At 23.2% G+C, this 20,008-nt stretch overlaps 1 protein-coding gene across 10 annotated transcripts in view; it reads right to left on the bottom strand.

The window, feature by feature from the left end:
• LOC114119934 (longitudinals lacking protein, isoforms A/B/D/L-like) overlaps positions 1 to 20,008 on the bottom strand; it is a 196,408-nt gene that overhangs the window by 11,635 nt on the left and 164,765 nt on the right. The window contains exon 5 of one of the 10 annotated variants that reach the window (XM_050205661.1): positions 3,855 to 4,141. The exons of 4 other annotated variants lie outside the window; for them this stretch is intronic. In XM_050205661.1, coding sequence (XP_050061618.1) covers positions 3,903 to 4,141 — 239 coding nt within the window. In that variant the 3' untranslated portion in view covers positions 3,855 to 3,902. Of the gene's footprint in view, positions 1 to 3,854; positions 4,142 to 7,244; positions 7,793 to 7,895; positions 8,263 to 11,177; positions 11,623 to 12,235; positions 12,590 to 18,965; positions 19,256 to 20,008 lie in introns of those variants that run through there. 5 more of the 10 variants (XM_027983224.2, XM_050205727.1, XM_050205670.1 and 2 more) reach the window with 5 other exon arrangements.

The following is a 20,008-nucleotide window of genomic DNA, read 5'->3' on the forward strand; positions in this document are numbered from 1 at the left end:
TTATTTATTTTATTAAGTTTGATGAAAATACACAAATCCAAACTATCAAATAACTGTAAAATAATATTTTATTAAACTCTGAAACAAGAAAGTGCTTGCGGTCCCAGTTTGATAAAATTAGAAGTTGTATGTAATATATTTTCCTACTTTCCAGTTTATGGGTAACATTATTATTTTATTTTTTCAAATAATTAATTACATAACTGTTCACTAAATACCTGCCACAAAAAATATTTGCTTCTTTTAATACAATTTTGAATTTATTGTCAAAATGTTAAAATTAATGTTGAATAAAAAGTTACAATATCAAACTTAATGATAAACTGTATGTTCTATGTTAAAAATATTAAATTTATTTTATAACACAAAAAATATGCAAGTACACAAAGGTTAAGTACTTAAATTTAATTCTATTTTCATATATATAAAAAAAAATAATCACCACTGCATATTTTGTCTTATTATTTTATGAACTTTTATCATGTGCATTTTCATAGTAGACTTTTGGGCACATTTTTTTTCACACAGACAACATTTAAACTTCGGTTCAATACCACACTCATAATTTAAGTGTTGGGTAAGTCCACTTTTCCTCTTATATGAGCGGCCACATTTATTTGGACAAAAGAAACGGCATAATGAATCAATGTCTGTTAAATATTCATCTATAATGAAAAAACACATTAGTTATTGTTTTTTATACTTCGATCTTATATTATAAAACTACCTATGTATAATATATTATATATAAATCATGCATATTATAATATTAAGTATATAATATAAGTTTTATGAAAGCGGATTATAAAAAATATATGATCTACTATATTATAAAAATTATTTTTTGTTGTTATGATGCATAATTATTTACGTCAGGCATTTAAATAGTTATGACTAAATATTGAATTCATACATTTTCATGTTTTACGACATAATAATAGCTGACTATATCTGAGGCAGGCACGCACCCAGAATTTTTGTCTGGGGAGGGGACTTAAACATTTTTCTACTTTCCTTACATACAAATAAACAATTACCACTAATTTTTAAATAAATATTAGAATTTTCGATTTAATACTGATACAGTTAAGTAAAGTACTACTAGTACCATCTATCTTTTATAGAGTACCTAATTAATGAAACATATAAACTATGTACAAAATAATATGATATAGTAAATATTTGTATTTTCATTTTTTTATCAGAAAATAACCTTAAAAATCTTTAACATCTTTGAATCTCTAAAATTAAGCTAGACCTGTCGTTATGGTCCAGCTAATGTTATATTTATGGCAATAATACAATAAATAATTCTGTTAACCAAGTTGGTTGTATAATTATAATTGATTTTTGAGTTTTTTACATTGAAACAATTTCTTTGTTATAGTCCTAGCACTCCTAACCAATGTAATATGTAAAAAAGATTATGTAAAATATATTCTACAAAACAAAGGTGCCCATAGATATTTCATCAAGGAGGGTGTACATAAACAATTAATATATGTATCATAATAAATAATATTATAATATATATATATAATAAATATACATAAATAAACACTTCTGGGAAACTATTTTAATACTTATATTAATGATACATTTAATTAATTAATAAAATAATGTTAAATTATACTATTAAAATGTCTTCAGCTCTAATTTTTTGCTGATATACAATATATTTTTAACTTCTAGAAAGGCGTTCCTGTTGAATTTAAAAAGCATTTTAACTGTTAAAAGACTTTATAAGACATTGTTAAGTTCAATATATAGCTTACTCATATCAGATAAAACCTTACAGATCAGGATAAACTTAATTTAAATATCATTTATGTATTTTTAATACATGATTCTTAAGTGATTCTTTGTAAGCAAATTTTTTTTCACAGAAATTATTATCAAATTTTGGTAACACTCCACATTCATATTTTAAATGTCTTGCAATGCATTGTTTCCTTTTATAAGTCTTGCCGCATATTTTTAGACATTTGAATCTTTTGCCTAATTAATAACCAATCTGAAAATATAATATAAAGGTAGATATTAAATATACAAACATACAAATTTAATAAAATAGATTTTTGATTTTTAAATAAAAAAAAAGATTCGGCTCTACACGTGTCTCTCATTTATAGTTCAGTCCATATTATTAAACAATTACAATTATTGTTAAGCAGCCAGTAACTCTTGGTAGGTATACTAAGTACTTACATATAAGAAGCACATGTGGTATATGTATATCATCTATTTATGTAAGAACAGAAAAATAAAACAGTATAACAAGACACAAGTGTTCAAATAATTATTTTAAAGAATTAAATAGTTACTATTTATATGGACAATTATATAACATTAACTAGAAAACTCTAGGCAAATTTGAATTCACATAAATAGCTAGTTTTATTAATGACTAAAAAATGTAATATAAATTAACTGTTATTCTTATAAAAAATAATTACTAACTATAAAGTGGATCATAATAAATTAAAGCAGGCAATTGATGCCCAATGAATTAATTAGACAACAATTTATAAAAAATTATTTTTACTGACTTCAACACCTTAAAATCAAAATGTTGAAAAATTCTTTCTTAGTGCAGAGTGAAATTATAATACTATTCTATCTTCAACATTTTAATTTGATAACTCAAATAATTTTGGCTCTACATTGATTATTATTAAACTACACTTTCCTTTATACATCGATTAAACAAGTAACCTACAAAGAATTTAAAAATATTTATAACATGCATATTTTATTAAAATATGAAACCAATAAATGATCATATAAACATAATGTATACACTATAGAATAATATTTTATAATTAAAGATGTATTTAAATTGTATAATTATATAACATTATCACTTATCAGTAATACAAATAGGTAAATACAGTACAAGAGAACAATATTATACCAATGTTAATTAATATACTTAATAAGTTAATAAATGAAAAATTAAATTAAATTAATAATAATAATTTTAGAAAAAGCAAAAAATATATATTCCGATTAGTTTTGGTTATTTTACATCTTATTATTCTTAGTAATAAATAATAATAGCAAATATTAAAACTAAGGTTGAGTCAAACTTCGGTTTTTTTGTAAACTGTTAGAGATTGAACTCAAACTCCATTTTTACTTGAAATTTTTTAACTTAATTCAATTTATTAACCTCTCTTAATTTTAAATAAAAATACACCCTGTTTTAAATCTTAAAAATTCATACTACCTAATAATTATTATATTTGTAAATTGTAATAGTATCAATATCTAACTGTTTGAGTTCAAAATAACTATTCGATTACTATCATTAATATCCAACAAACTTTGAATTATTAGAATTTCTTAAATTTTGGATAGGTATTCGATAACTTTTAGAATCTATTTATAATTATAATTAAACTTATTATGTAAATATAATTACCTTCTATGGTTTGTTATACAAACACAGCATATAAAATAATGACCATTATTGACTATTATTTTATAGTAGAATTAAATTAGATTAAATAAAATAGTATGAAAATATACTTTTATAAACTAATTATAATTTATAACCTTAAATATATGTAGTATTCACCTAAAAGTATACACAGACTGAAAGCAAATTTAAACATTTAATTCAATAGATAATCCAAGAATGTCAAGTTTTTTAACACAATTTAATATAATTAAAAAAAAAAAACAAACAAACAAAACAATTTTAATTAAAAAAAAAAAATAACATTTTACATTTTATTTGATAAATAATTGAGGTTTACAAACATTTTACAACTAGAGAGCACCATATGTTTATTTAAACTTTAACTAAAAGTAATTTGTTAAGATTATAATTTTATACCTACATGATACATTTCAAAAATCAGGCGGTCAATGAGATAAACCATAAATTTGAACTTATATCACTCTATAATGCTATGCATTGACAAAAGATGCCCTTTGAGATGGACTTTTTGTTTAAATTGCTTTAAACACAAAGAACATTCGAACTGTCTGGGTACACCACATTCATAGAACAAGTGACGTTTCAAGTGAGACTTCCTAGCTACACCCACATAACGTCGACCACACATGTTAGGACAAATAGCCGGGTCTTGTTTGCAGGATTCCTCTAATTTGAATAACTTCCAATACATCATGTCTGATATAATAAAATAATACATTTCAACTGTTAGATTTATTTAGAAAAATTGGTTTATAAGAGCAATCGTTAAATAACAATATTACAGTCCCAAAATGATCACCATTGGTAGAAAAGCAGTGTTAATATTTTAATATTGCAAATAGGTATAGTATACAAATTAAAACTTTTTAAATTTTATAGTTATTTTAAGTTAAAATTGTAATTAAGTTGTATTTTTTAACTTAAAATTACTAACTAAGCTGACCTCTAACCATAGTAACTAGTAAGATACATATATTGCTTGGTACTTATTCTCCATATGCATGGATATAAAGCATATTAAAATATATTAGTTATAAATTATAATAAAATTAGTAATTACTATTATATTAGTTTAACCGTTTTAAATAATCAAATGTACACCATTCAATAATTGTATAGGTATAACATTTTTTTTTTAATTAATAAATAAATTTAATAGTCACTAAGCATTTGTTTAATAGAATTAATTTAATAATAAACTCATAAAATAAAATTATGTATGAAGATTTTTATTTATTAGCTTTCAATAAAAGTTAAAATTAATAATTCAATAATGAAAAATATTGTGATACAGATAATTAAGAATAAAATAAAGTAAACAATTATAAACAAAATAATAATGAATCATAATTATAATGTGAAATAATAAATTATGAGTAATTAACATAATAAAATTGAAAACTAATTTATTATAATAGACGTTCAACAGTGGCATGCAATAATATTTTATATTATGTAAGCGCTAAAATAAAATTTCAAGTTAAAACTTAAAAAAGGTCTTTTGTTGAGAAAAATTACAGTCTAAAATTTGTAATACAATAAAAGTGTATTATTAATGAAAATAATCCGTTTTGCAACAGTAAAATATTGGAATTACATTTTTTTTAAATATCAATAGGATAAGCGCTTGACACAGTGTTTATAACCGTCACATAAAAACAGGGACTTAACCTATCCTCTTTGACCGCTACTGGTCATTCCTAGAATAACAATACTTGGACAATCTAAAATAATAATAAAATACGAGTGTTTCTTTAAAGAAATTGCCTGTACGAAAAAAAATGCATTTAATTTCTTTTGAATAAAACTGTGATACATGATGGTCATATCAGGAAAGGTGGAGAGTTGAGTAGAGATATCTCACGATTTTATATTAGAATTATAAGTGCTTTAATGGTTAATTTTTCAGTGAACGAGAAGAGATAAATTTGAACATTCTTTGGGGTTGATGTGTGATTAGGTACTTTCATATATGATACACCGTGCTAGTGTTTTTTTCTTTTTTTTCAGTTATCTGAAAGGTGATTTTCCTCAAACTTGACATAGCAGTGAGTATGGTGAGTATCAGGTAGTTTTCGATCTTGTATGGGAGACATAGATAATATAACCTATCTATTATATATTATCTTAGATGAGAGACCATTCTTGGTCTTATGTAGTATTTTCGGTGTATATAGTGGGTAATGACAATAGCTGATAGGGTGAGAATTTCTTTATTGTTGTTATTTAAATTGAGATTTATGATATAGATTTTGTGATTGCTATAGTTATTTTTTTAATATTCACAATATGTCGTTATTATAAAAGTTATGTGGTATTTGATGAATTCGTGAAGGTTTCTGATAATGGTCCTATCGGGTCTTAAAGATGGTGGTAGAAAAGTGTAGTAGTTGACCGTTGACGTCTTTGTTGCACATATGATCGAAGATAGCACTATAATCCAAGCATCCGTAAGGACGAGTTACCAAAAATTAAGATGTGATTTACACGTTATAAGATAATCAATTAGTACTCATAATACGAATAGGTCAGCTAGTTATATTACTATCAGCTAGTTATATTACTTTAACTATTGTATAGAATTCAGGCATGGCACGCGTGCCCGAGATGGCACGCGAAAAGATTTTGTGGGCACGCGAAAATTATAAACCAAATACCTATCAATGAATTGGCATCAAGTGTTCAACAACATAAATCATATCAAAAAATATCAAAATAATTAACAAAGCAATATTATTATAATTATTAATATTATTTATTAATTTATTATTATTATGTACCTACCTAAATTAACCTGTTTATACATTAATTATACAATCGAATTATAATTTATAATATAAACAAAATATAATTTTTTTCATGGCACGCTCTAAAAAAAAAAAAGGTAATTTTGGGCACGCAATGTTCAAAAGTTTTGCCATCCCTGGTATAGATTGATGGAGTTGCCTATTTGACAATTTTTTTTTTTTTTTAATGAGTAACTCAAAATCAACCAATATAATATTGATTTGAGTACTCAGCGTTCAGTATTTATTCTCATCAAGTTCCAACGCTGTGAATCAATAAAAAAAAAAATGATAGAATGATGATTTGTATGTTTGATTTTGGAGATTTAATAACATAGAGAAACTACATTAGATGATGAGCATTTCTTTTGTTATTGTGATGCAGCAAGGTTTTATTATTTGTATAATGATGAACATGCTGAAATGCTAAATTATATAGGTACCTAACTACATATTATTATGTAACAGTGCAACATGAATATCATATTCAAAAAACCTCGATCACGAAGCTAATATATTCTGCGACTAATGTATGTTCGTGTAATGAGTCAACACCCAACTGAAAGGGAGAATTATTTATGTTAATATAAGAAATTTAAAAATGTGTATAAACTTTAAAAAGAGTAATCGCATATAATGAAGACATATATAGGTACCCATTAAATAGTTTTATTTTTCAAAAATTAACGGAGGTAATAAATTTCTTCAATTAACTGAATAAGCAATCTAGATTATGAGTATAATAATATTTTATTATAAAAAGAAAAAAACTGAAATATTTGTTTTTAATTGTAAATACTTAGAAGTACATTTATGTAAATAATAATAATGTTGACTATTTTTAAAAATATAAATATTTATCCTATTCTTCATAGATACGTAAAAAGGAAAAAACATGATTTTTATATGGAGGTGTTCCTAATCACTACTAAAAGACGGATTAATGGATATAGATGGAAATAGTTTTTGAAAAGATATAAAAGAAAACGTATTGAATCTTTATTTCATGTATTATATTATACATTTTTCTATATACATGAGTTTTTTAAACCAAATTTTGAAATGTGAATAATATAAAAATTGTGCTCACAATTAAAAAAAGTTAAAATGCGCTCATTCGCTTCAAATAATGTATCAGTTTTGATATATATTCAAATACTTGTACATATTCGTATACAAATTACAAAACAAAATGGATTAACCTATAAAAAATAGCAAACTTAATACACATTTTTTAAACAAATTTGTTATTATTGGCTGAATATTAAATGATTGTTGCCAAATTTCATTTTTTATTACTAATTACTTATTAATATTATATAGGATTATTCAAAAATATTGTGTTTCTTTTGTTGATGTATAAACATTTCATCTTTACGCTTGAATGGCCGCAAGCAAACGGGACATGAAAACTGTGGTGGAGTTTGGCATTCGTACATCACGTGTCTTTTCAGTACATATTTACGACTTTTCCCTTTATAACTACGTCCACAGTCATTAGGACAAAACACAGGATCCTGAAGAGAGTTTTTATTTGTTGATTCGAGTAATTGCAGAAAATCTATGAAAATAAGATTAAATTCGAAATAATGATATTGTATAATACTTTAATTACGAGAAACATTTTATTTATTTAATTTGTATCGCATAAAGCAGTCGACATAAATTTATTATAGTCAGCATTCCAAAGCAAGCCCGAATTAGGTAATAGCAATATCAAATAACAAATTATTATAATAATAACGTATAATAAAATTTGTATATAATACAAATATATTGATAGATTAAGAACATATGATTTGATTTCGAAAATAAATTAATTTGATTAACAAATACGAGTTTGGTGTTTAATTAAAGTATGTGAGTTGAGATGTGTTTTTCTAGCAAAACGTCTATAACAAATTAAGCAAATGAATTTTTTTGGAACTCCACATTCGTGTTTCAAATGACGTTGCAAACTAGATTTCTTCCAATCACCACTATAATATCGGCCACAGTTATTTGGACAATATAACAATTCAATCATCTTTCCTGAAATAAATAGCATATACACACATAATTAGAATAATAGTTAAGGAAAAATTGTAAATTAATATAAGTATAAGTGGAATAAAATAATTTGCAATAAATAAACCTGTCAAAACCATAACAATATGGACACCAACGCACAAACCAGAAAATGAAGTTGCAAACAAAGCATAATAAGCATTAAGTAAAAATTAAACCAAAATATAAAATTGTTACATATTTTAAATTAATAAACTTATAATTAATACTAAAGTCTACCTAGTACTTACATCAAACCAAATATCATGTGATAATTTGATTAGGTAATGAATCAAAAAAGTTTAATCTTTAGTTTTGGCAATAAAAGCCTAAAACCCATCACACACTATATTTAAATAATTTATCTATAGATAAAAATGAATGCACAAAATACATTAAAAAATTAAATTAATCTCGAGGATATATTACCTACTATTGTTGGGACTAATTTTATTTCACAAATTATGGCAGAATGCCCTATAATATATATGAAATTATAGGTTATCTACTAAACATAAATTTAATTAGTTAGGCAGCTAGGCAGGTATTAGGTACCTCAATACTTTTATAACATTATAAAAAAAAACCAATCAAGTAAATAAGTAAATAAGTAGGCATTTAGCTCAGAAAATATAATTTTTACGGTTCATTTAAACACATTTTTATTAAAAAATAAAATGAATGATACCAATCTGATAAACTTTATAGTAGAAAATTAATTTTATTATTAATGGTAATATTATTATTTTGAAATATATATTTTTTATTATAGATACTTGTATTCTCAATTATTATATTCAATAATATTTATTTCTATGCGCGCGTCAGTATGCCAACAAAACATTGTGAAACCAATAAATTGCAATGAAATAATTTACTAGTAAATTATGGTAGGGAAAAAATGATGCCACTATATCTATTGCCGGTGTATAATAATATAATGATTACGGTATGAAATGGCAGCCAATACAAAGTATAGGCACCGCAGCAACCATTCTACATAATATTGACTAATCTTATTCACATATTACTTATATTATTAAGTTTGACAATAGTTATAGCACTATAATAACAACAATACATTCCAGTATTTTGGTTTTTCATTTTAAAATTTATAAATTGTAATTTTTTGTAGGTATTGCTTCGCATTTTAACTTACGCTTACTGAACAGTTACTGTTCTCATTGTATATTTATACTTATAAAATAAATATTTTTATTTTAAGTGTAATGAATGTAACAAGAGCTGTAAAAAGAAGAAGTTTATTAATACTTAACAGTTCACTTTAATAAGAAAAAAGAGATAATGTTGATTTCAAGTTTGAAACGATAAAATGATTTTGGAGAGTTCGAACCAGAGTCTATCATAATAGATTTTGAAATGGCATCTATAACATCATATTCTAAGAGTTTTTCGACTACTAAACGACATGATTTTCTATTTTCATCCAATGAAAAATATTTGGAAACAAATAACAATTCCAGAAATACTAAAGTTGCACAAATAAAATATCAAAAATTCATTATTTTGTTGCTCTGTCTCTTGTACCACCATCAAATGTTTGTGATGTGTGTATGAAAAAATATTAAAATAAAATTTTATTAAAAATAATCAGATTATTTTTCTCTTCCCAACATACTTTGAAAAGGTATGGATTGATACTTAAAAACTAGGAAGAATATATCCCCGTTATTTCCCATATCTCTATGGAATGTATGTGAGGTAATGTAAATAGTGTGACAAAGCTAAAATAAATAACATATAGCCCATATAGGTGTGAATGATTTAACGATGAATTTACTTTCTAGCTCAAAAAAATTTAATTTGTAAGTAGTTTGAGACGTCAACAAAACATAACTACAATTCAAAGTATAGTAGAAAATACAAATATATTAAGGAATAAAAAGAACAAGATAGTGTTAGTTGAGCTGAAAGAATAACAAAAGTTGTGGAAATAGTCCTAATTGAGAGATTTGAGAGATTCTTCAAGATTTGTACTTATTTAATACCTAGATACTTACATTAATTATTATAATTAATTATTTTTATCATTATAACTATTGTTTAATACTGTAAATAATAATTTTACTATATATTAATATTAAAGTATTAAATTCTTTAGAGTATTTATTATATTTTTTATATAAATTATATTTATTTATTATATTATAATTAAATTGCTGTTATATTATATATATACTGCATTACTGCTATATTGGTGATATTTTTTTTATGTGATATTTTGTAGGTAATATGTGTGTTTAATGTGTGTCCATTCCTTCATTAAAATCATTAAAGTATGAAACTAGACAGATTGAGTTATATTAGAAGAAATTTATTCTTGTCTTATTAATTTTTAAAAACTATATTATTATTATCAATTGATACCTGAGAGTTAACACTTCATGATTTGATAATAATTAGTAATACAATTATTTTGAATAAAATATTTGACCTTAGAGTGTAATGAATGTATAAAAATCAGATGGGTAAAGTTTTCTAATAATTAAACCCTATTTTTTTTTTTTTTTAATGAAATAAAAAATATTTTCAACTTTATAATAATTTTATTAATATTGCTTATTTTCAATACATACATATGAAATAACAAATCCGAGCAATGTAATATGCCAATTATTTATACTTTACCCATATCTTATTAGTTATTAATAATAACTAGTATTGATAATACATATTTTGTGATGAATGAAAATATTTAATACCTAATACAAATAAAATAACATAAAATCATACTCGTTTTTACGTATTGTCATAAATTAAATAAATGACAATTAAGTATGTAGGTACCTACATTATTGATTATGAACAAATGATTTATGATTTTATTAATTACTATTATAATATAAAAAATATTACAAAAAAAAAAAAAATAATAATAAATAGCTAGTTAATGACTTAATCAAACACTGTAACCGATTTTCTTCAAAACTGAAATAGTGACCATGAATTAACATGACACATCAATATAAAAATATATTTAAATGTATAATTTTGATTCAAATTTGTACAAAAATATGTTTTTAAGTTGTATATAAGTATGAAAATGTAAATATAATTATATTTTTCTAAAATTAATATTTATAATATTAAATATTCACAAGCACATTTTATGAATAACATGTGCGTGTGTTTTTAAATTCCACTTTTGTGCGAATCGCTTATGACAAATCATACACTGAAATTTACGAGGTACACCACACTCATGAGTTAAATGTCTTTTGAGTAATTGTTTTCGGTACTGGCCTTTATATTTGCGACCACAACTGTTCGGACATATGGCTGGATCAGTCTTGCAGAACTCATCTAACTGACACCATTTAGTGGCTGTAAAAATGAAAACTTGCAATATGTTAAATGCAAAAAATTGACAGATTTAAAAAAAGCAAAAGTGTAATTTTTAAACGCGGTTATAAGTTATAACCATGTAAAAGCATAAGGAAACAAATATTACAAATCATAATAAAACAATTTTAATAATTGTAGACATGTAAAAAAAATAAATTATACAAAATTAAAAATAGGAAACAATATATACAAAAAATATTCAACTACAATAAATAAAACTAGTTATTTCGTAGTATAGTTAGTATATATTTTTTATGATATAAGATAGATTTTGTGTTATTTTTTTGAGTAGAACATTGCACTTAATTTATTTTTGTCTTAAAATTATTTGTATTACTTTCCCTATAACATTATCCATAATGCAAATGGTTTGTACTTTTTCCACTTATAGGTATATAATTGAATAGGTACCATAGATAGGTACTTAAAATTTAGAAAATGTGATTTTAAGAATTTTAAAATCGGTGAATTTGACCTGTAACCAATTAAATATTTTTACATTAGTAAATCAAATGAGATACCTTAAGAGTAGGCAAAATAAATTAATTTCATACAATTTTTTTTAAAGCTGCTTTAATAGGTATTATTCTGATTTGTATATCATCCAAAAGTACTTAATAATATTAAACATTATTATTTGTGAACATTTAGGTACATACATAGGTTATAGATATTTATATATTATTATAATATTGTATTAGTTAAGGTAACCGTCTGTGAACTATGATCATATGCTTTTTTAATGAAAAGTTTTGGGAAAATTCTCTTTGACATTCAAAACATTGAAATTGCTTAGGTACGCCACATTCATACATCAAATGTCGTTTTAATAACTTTTTTCTATGCATTCCTTTGTATTTCCGCATACAGTAGACGTTCGGGCATATGGCAGGGTTTGATATAGATATAGCATCCAGTTTGGTCATCCAGTATGAATTGGTAAGAACTAAAAAATAAAATAGAATTATATTTTATTCTTTTTATTAAAACCATAAGAATATAAGTATGCCATCTGTCCATCTATTATAAGCATAAACACACAATTAATTAATAAATGATTATGTATGTACGCAGAAGTAAAATAATTTGTATGTGTGTTCAATGTTGATTAAAAATATTTTGATAAAAGGTACCTAACTACCGAATATACCATGTTATTAATTATATTTAGTAAGCTCTAACCAGCATAATATACTTAAGAAAAGTAGATCTTTCTATATAAAAACATATAATCTAATTTGTGATTATAACATTTTAATTAGTATTATGGAATCAGATAAACAAATAAAAAATGTGATATACATTAATTTTAATAGGTAAGGCTTTAGTAGTGGCACAACTAGAGTTCAAATCTTGTGAGCGCTAAAATTATGAATCGCTTATAAAGTCGTGGGAGCTCTGTGTGTCCCCCACATTCCTCAACTTTACATAATCCTAGTATTTATATTATACTATTATTATATTCGCAATATCATTTTTGGAAAAAAATTTAATACAATTCATTTTTAACTACTATACAGAAGAGCGTTACTTGCTTGACCACTATTTTTATTATAGTATTTAATTATATTACATTTTAAAGTATCAAGCATATTTTATCAATATTTACAAATGTGTTTCATATTTCTTCAGAAACAATGTCATTAGTTAGATCTCTCTCAATATGAATGTTAATTAATAAAGCGCTACAATAACATGCTTCCAGCATATAATATACATTTTATTCATTAGTATGCATGATAAGAAAAATAAATAAACGATAATAAGATCTTAAAAAATTAACTCAATTGTTAAAACTATAAATATTTTAAATTACAATGACATAGAATTTGAGAGTGCTTAAAATAAAGCACCCCCTAGCACCCCTGTAGTTGTGCCACTGGACCTATCAATTACTTTATTCTAATAAACAAACTAAGCTTATAATAATATATTATATCAAACCCCTAGCTATTAATTAGTTTTTTTCTTATCTAGCGAACAGATTCCATAAAATAAAAATTATTATTCTTATAGTAATCCTACTATGATTTACCAATAATTACCTAGATTTATACTTTATGCTGTAATTTTTAATTGTTTCTGCTACAAATGGTAGGTAAGTATTAAATTAAGTCAATTAAAGTATTTTATTATTTTTGTTTTATTTCTTATACTATGCTTGAGTATACACACATGTTTAAATAAATACATATTTAACGTGGTGGGCTACCATGTGTTATCCAATATTAAATGTCAATAATGTAGATTGAGGGGGGGGATCATATTTGGGTAGTATAAATTCAACCCCCTCTCATTGTCTTCTATCTTTTGTTAAATATATAGGCTCATTATAACAGCCATTATAATGACTTATAAGTTTTTCTTTCAAACTATTTACTTTAATAACTTTTAGAAACATATTTTCTAAAAGTACTAATACGATTTAATTTTAAATTTTAAATGGTTAGAATAAGTTCAACATTTTTCCATCACTCCTTTATCATAAATCATAATACTGTATAAAGGAGAAAATAAACCAACCATGATTCAGAAGAAAAAAACGGTTTTTCATAGAAACTTATATAAAAAGTTCTTAAAAATATTGCATTTTTAGGTAACAAAATAATAAAATATGGTAAAAATTGAAAACTTATTATTTTTTTTTTTTTTTGGTATGTTAGTTAAGATACCTTGAAATTCAATCGTTTTGAAAAAAAAACTAAAATTTATCTATGTATCCTAAAATAAAAAATACTCATTAAACCATACATCAAAATTGATATTTATGGAATAACTCATATACTTTTTATCACTTACTAAAACTCAGACAAAAATTAAACTATATTAACAAATAAATCCTAAATAATAAATAAAATAATTAAAATTTTCCATTACTTATATTACTTTAATACCACTATAGTTAATTTAAATATATTATTTAATTATATTTAAAGTTGGGTTCAACCAGTTGAAATTTCAATTAATAAATAATAGTTTAATATCTTATTTAGATAGAAAGAAAGTTAAAAAGGAATTTCAATTTTTTCTATTAAGAGAATCATTCAAAAGTTATAAATTCATATTATGATTATTAATATTATGATTTTCGTTATGATTTTCAGGATATTGGAGTGAGCTTTTTGTTTTTATTGAAAAACACTATTTGTAACGCTAACATACTTTAATATTGTCTACATAGTACATAAATAATTGTCATATTTATTTGAAACATTATTAATTAATAATTACTTTATGTACTAAAATCATATGTTTTTTTAAAGACCACTTTTGTGAAAAACGTTTAAAACAAATAGTACACAGAAATCTTTTTGGTACACCACATTCAGTATCTAAATGTCGTTTTAAATGACCTCTCCGTTGTTCTCCTTTGTAACAGCGACCACATTGATTTGGACAATACACTGGATCAGCTTTTGATATTTCATACAGTAAATGTAACCATTTTTTTGAACCTAAAATTGTAACAAGTTTATAGTTAGATATATTAATTATCAATGGTATACATTTATATTATTATGTAATAATAGATAAGTTAGTTTCAAACAAAAGCTAAAGAAAAATAAAGAAATTCGGCTCTTGTCATAAACTTTTAATCAAATACAATTAATCTGTTTATGCAAATGTTCCGCGTTCCATCTCTCTAGACTTAACCATCGAACACCACTGTTCGTTTTTATTCCATAAAGTTTAAGGAGGTTTAAGGCTTAAATCATATATACTAATATCTATGATAAATTAAATTAGTATAGTCGATTAATTAAGAACAAAATTCACAACAAATTAAATTTTGTTTAGTCGTGCCACTCACGCACATAAAATAGGTGGGACACTTCTGCGTACTTTAATTAGTTTATCGCTTATATTTTGATATATATGCATAATGTATAATATACGGATAGGGACTAATGGACGTAGCCATTTGGACGTCAAAAAAAAAAAAAAAAAGAAAAGATATTTAAATCAATCAATAAATATTTGTAGTAAGTAAATTAAAAATATATATTATTATTATAACAATGGTGTCAATAAAATATGTTATTATTGTACTTATGCCCTGTAAATATACATATTTAATTAATTGGTTATCAATCTTATCAATTGTATAAATAACATATAATTTATATAATAAATATAAATCATACAATAATAATATCATATATTACAATATCAGACGTATATATTAATTATGTTTCATTACTAATTTATAGATAAATATACTTTTAATTATTAATATTTTATCAGATTAAGATATTGATACTAGGAAGTACAAAAAGATAACAATAAATTAAATGAATATAATTTATTATTTTATTATAAAAAATTGTTATGCTGAGTGCTGACTAGCATAAAACATATACTTTATGTATACCTAGAATAGTATTAAAATAAATATTTTATACGGAAAATTAATAATACTAGGTGACTGTATTTTATCACTTTGAATAGGTAGTAACTAACTACCTAATACAATAACACCCAAATTATTATTACAAATATTTTAATAAGAAAAACAATTTTAATAACATTGTTAGTTATGAATATTAATTAGACAAGGACCTATAATTTAAATAACACAAAAATATTTAACATATAATGATCCCTATAGCAAAATAATTAATTTAAAACTTATTTAAGTTTTACAATTGTAATGTTTTTTTGGTTTATTTTTTTTAAAGCAAAGAAACATTTTTTTAAGTTCACATGGAATATGGATTTATTCTTAAGATTTAATATTAATATATTATTCAACATTTTATTAAAATGCTTAAGTAGCTATAGTATTTATTTATATCAATTATAGGTATTTTTTTAATTAATGTTTTACTATTAAATAATAAAAATTGATACTTTTTCAACTGCTTGTTTTGTAATTAAGTAGATACCTACACTATTTTCTAAATTCTCTATTTCCAATTTTTTTCCAAATTTAAGTAATACTCAGTTGATTCATCATTATAAAAACGGCTTCGATGCAATGGAATTTGCTTATGAACTATTACTAAATGAGATTTTAAAGTATCATTTTGTGCAAAACGTTTAAGACATAAGTGACATTGAAATTTTTTTGGCACACCACACTCATCAATTAAATGACGTTTGAGATGACATTTTCTCTTTAAGCCTTTATATTTGCGACCACACATATTTGGACAAATAGCTGGATCATTTATGGACAATTTGTTTAATTGAGATAACCATTTGTGTCTCAGTTCTAAAAATAACAAAAACTATTATAAATAAAATAACTAATATTAAACAAAAAATAAAAAAGTATTAAAAACATTTTATCATTAAAAGTAATCCAGTCTTCATTATATACAGATTGCTCATTCATATATAATGAACGTTATAACTTATAATACATACAACATATAAATATAAAGGTAATGTAAAAATCATGAAGTAACTGTGTTTGAATTTGCCTTTTTCACTAAAGTTAGTATGTAAGAAAATAAAATGTACATAGGAATAGTATAATGAGGAAATCAGTTACATACAACACAAACACAAATGGACAATAAGTTATAATACACCATGTATCAAACTTACATAACCAAGTTACAATTACCTATAACTTGTAATCATTTTCAAATAATTTTAAATAAAAAAATACACATCAAAAGTTACATTTTTAAATAAATATAAAATAATTGAACAATATCAATCTAATTTCTATTATTATTGTTAATAATTTAAATACTTTTTATCTATAATGAGAGTTAGGTAATATAACTTTTTTTCAAAAATATTGTTAAAACTATTATTTATTTACTTAAAGTTTGAAAACAACCAATTGTTCATACATTTATAAGTATTGTTTCATATATTCTGACTTGGCACTTATTATTTTGTTATTTTATGTTTTTACAATTATTTACAATTATTAGTAGTATTACAAGTTTACAAAGATAGGTAAATATACTATTTTATTTTATAATATAGAATTTGTAATACAATGAAACTTCCATATAACAAACTTCCATTTAACAAAATATTCTATTTAACGAATTCCTCTATATTACAATTTTTTTTTTTTGTTTCCCGCTGGACTTTGTTAAATAGAAGTTTCACTGTATAAGTTTATAAATGTACTATATATAACTTACATATGTTATTTATATTTTGTTATTTCATGTCAACATAATATTAATTACCTATATAGTATATTTGTATCAAAGTGTGACACAATTATTAAACATATTAGTTTATCAGTAGGTAATTATTGCAAAATAAATGTTTGGAAAATAAATGCAAATTTAAAAATAAAATCAGAAGAATATCCTAATCAACATGTCATAACAAATAACAAGAATTAACATAAAAATAGTTAATATAAACAATGATAAACTTATATATGTATATAAATTGTATTATATTTTATCATTATAAAGACGTCATACTCACATGTATTGTCTCCGTCTTACAAAGTACAATATAACAAACTTGTGTTCAGTCATTCCAAATTAAGTGCAATTAACTTTATAAAAATAGAGTGAAATGACCTATCACCAAACTTAAACATATGAATGTTTTCTGTTTTTAATACAATTTTTAATGATATTTTAATTTTTAAGTAAATTTCCTATGAGTACAGAGAATATTATAATATAAAAATTCTCACAACTTAATAAGAAATTAAAATATTGTAAAAAAACCTAGGTTGAATAGACAGCTAATGATCTTATGTTTAAGTTTAATAATGAGTTAATTCTACCTATTATTAAAAATTGTTACACAAATTTGTTATGTTGTATGTTTTTAATATAGAGACAATGCATGTGAGTATGACATCTTCTTAATGAAGAGCAAAAAAAAACCAAAACCTTTACTACAAAATTAGTTGTACAGTAATTATTACTCAATATTTATTAGTGCTATACATTAATTAATTAAAATAAATAACACATAATTTTAAATTTAATGTTATTAAAAATAAAATAAAAATATAAGGCAAAATGTTAATAAATATTGTACAAATAAAGAATGTCAAACATAGTTGATAAGATAATATTTCTTTCATATTACTTCATAACAGAAAGAAAATAATGATATGTATATATACACACACATATAAAAATTCTTAATGATATAACATTATACCAATTTTTGATCAAAAGTTGATGTCATAATAAAATCATTTATTAATCGAAAATTTTTTTAAAATAATTTTTTATAAGCCAACAAGTTGTAAATATTTCAAGTTATAAATCATAAATTGCTAACATAACAATAATTTTGAGTTAAAGGGGCACATGAAATTATTTTTTTTAATTTAAATATTTTATTTATTTTAATAACAGAATTGTTAAAAAAATAGTTTGAATTTAAAGATGTTAATTTAAGAAAATATTATGATTATTATACATCAATATATTCTTTGTACATATATTATAATGTTTTTGGAGAGATACATTATAAGAAAACTTTTTAAGACATAATTCACAGTTAAATTTTTTCGGTACTCCACACTCATAAATTAAATGTCTTTTGAGGTGAGCTTTTCTACTTATTCCTTTATATTTATGACCACATTTATTTGGGCAAATTGCAGGATCTGTTTCTGATAATATTTTTAATATATTTGAGTTCAGCCATTTGGAATTTACTTCTGAAAAAAAAAACAATCAACTAAATACTATGTTAAACAAGAATAAAAAAATTAGCAACATTGTTAATTTTATTGATGTTAATTAGCAAAAACATAAGTTGTAGAAGAAAATATTATGTTATAACATGTCTATAAACCAGGGGTGGCCAAACCGCGTCTCGCGAGCCGCACGCGGCTCGCCACATATACTTTTGCGGCTTGCATCTTATCGTACCTAACATTTTTATAAACAATTTTTTATAATATGAATTTATTTATTATATAATAATAAGATCTTTTTATTATTTTTTTTTTTTTTACATTCATTTTGGCTCTTCTATATTTATTAATACATTTAGTGGCTCGCGAGTCTCTTCTCGCTGGCCACCCCTGCTATAAACCATTTTAAAAATATCATGACAGCTAAAAATAATACCAGTTCAGCTTATTAAGTTAAAGATTTAAAATGATGTTAAAATATAACATTCTTACCAAAGAAATATACATGTTAAAGAAGATATTTTTACTAGTAATATATCTTATATTGAAACAATTTATTAAAAATAGTAAAAAAATAAATAGTTCCTAACAACTACAAAGAAGGTTAAGACACAAAGAACATTGAACTATAAATTTATCTCTTTAAAATATTTATGTCAAAGAAATACATCTTAAAATACAAAAAATGATACTGTTAAAAACATCATAATACGAATACATAGTTAATTAGATCTTAGTATACTTTTAACAACAAAATTTGAACATTTAAAAATA

Source organism: Aphis gossypii, chromosome 1, assembly GCF_020184175.1.
Source record: "Aphis gossypii isolate Hap1 chromosome 1, ASM2018417v2, whole genome shotgun sequence".
In the NCBI taxonomy this organism is placed as follows: Eukaryota; Metazoa; Arthropoda; class Insecta; order Hemiptera; family Aphididae; genus Aphis; species Aphis gossypii.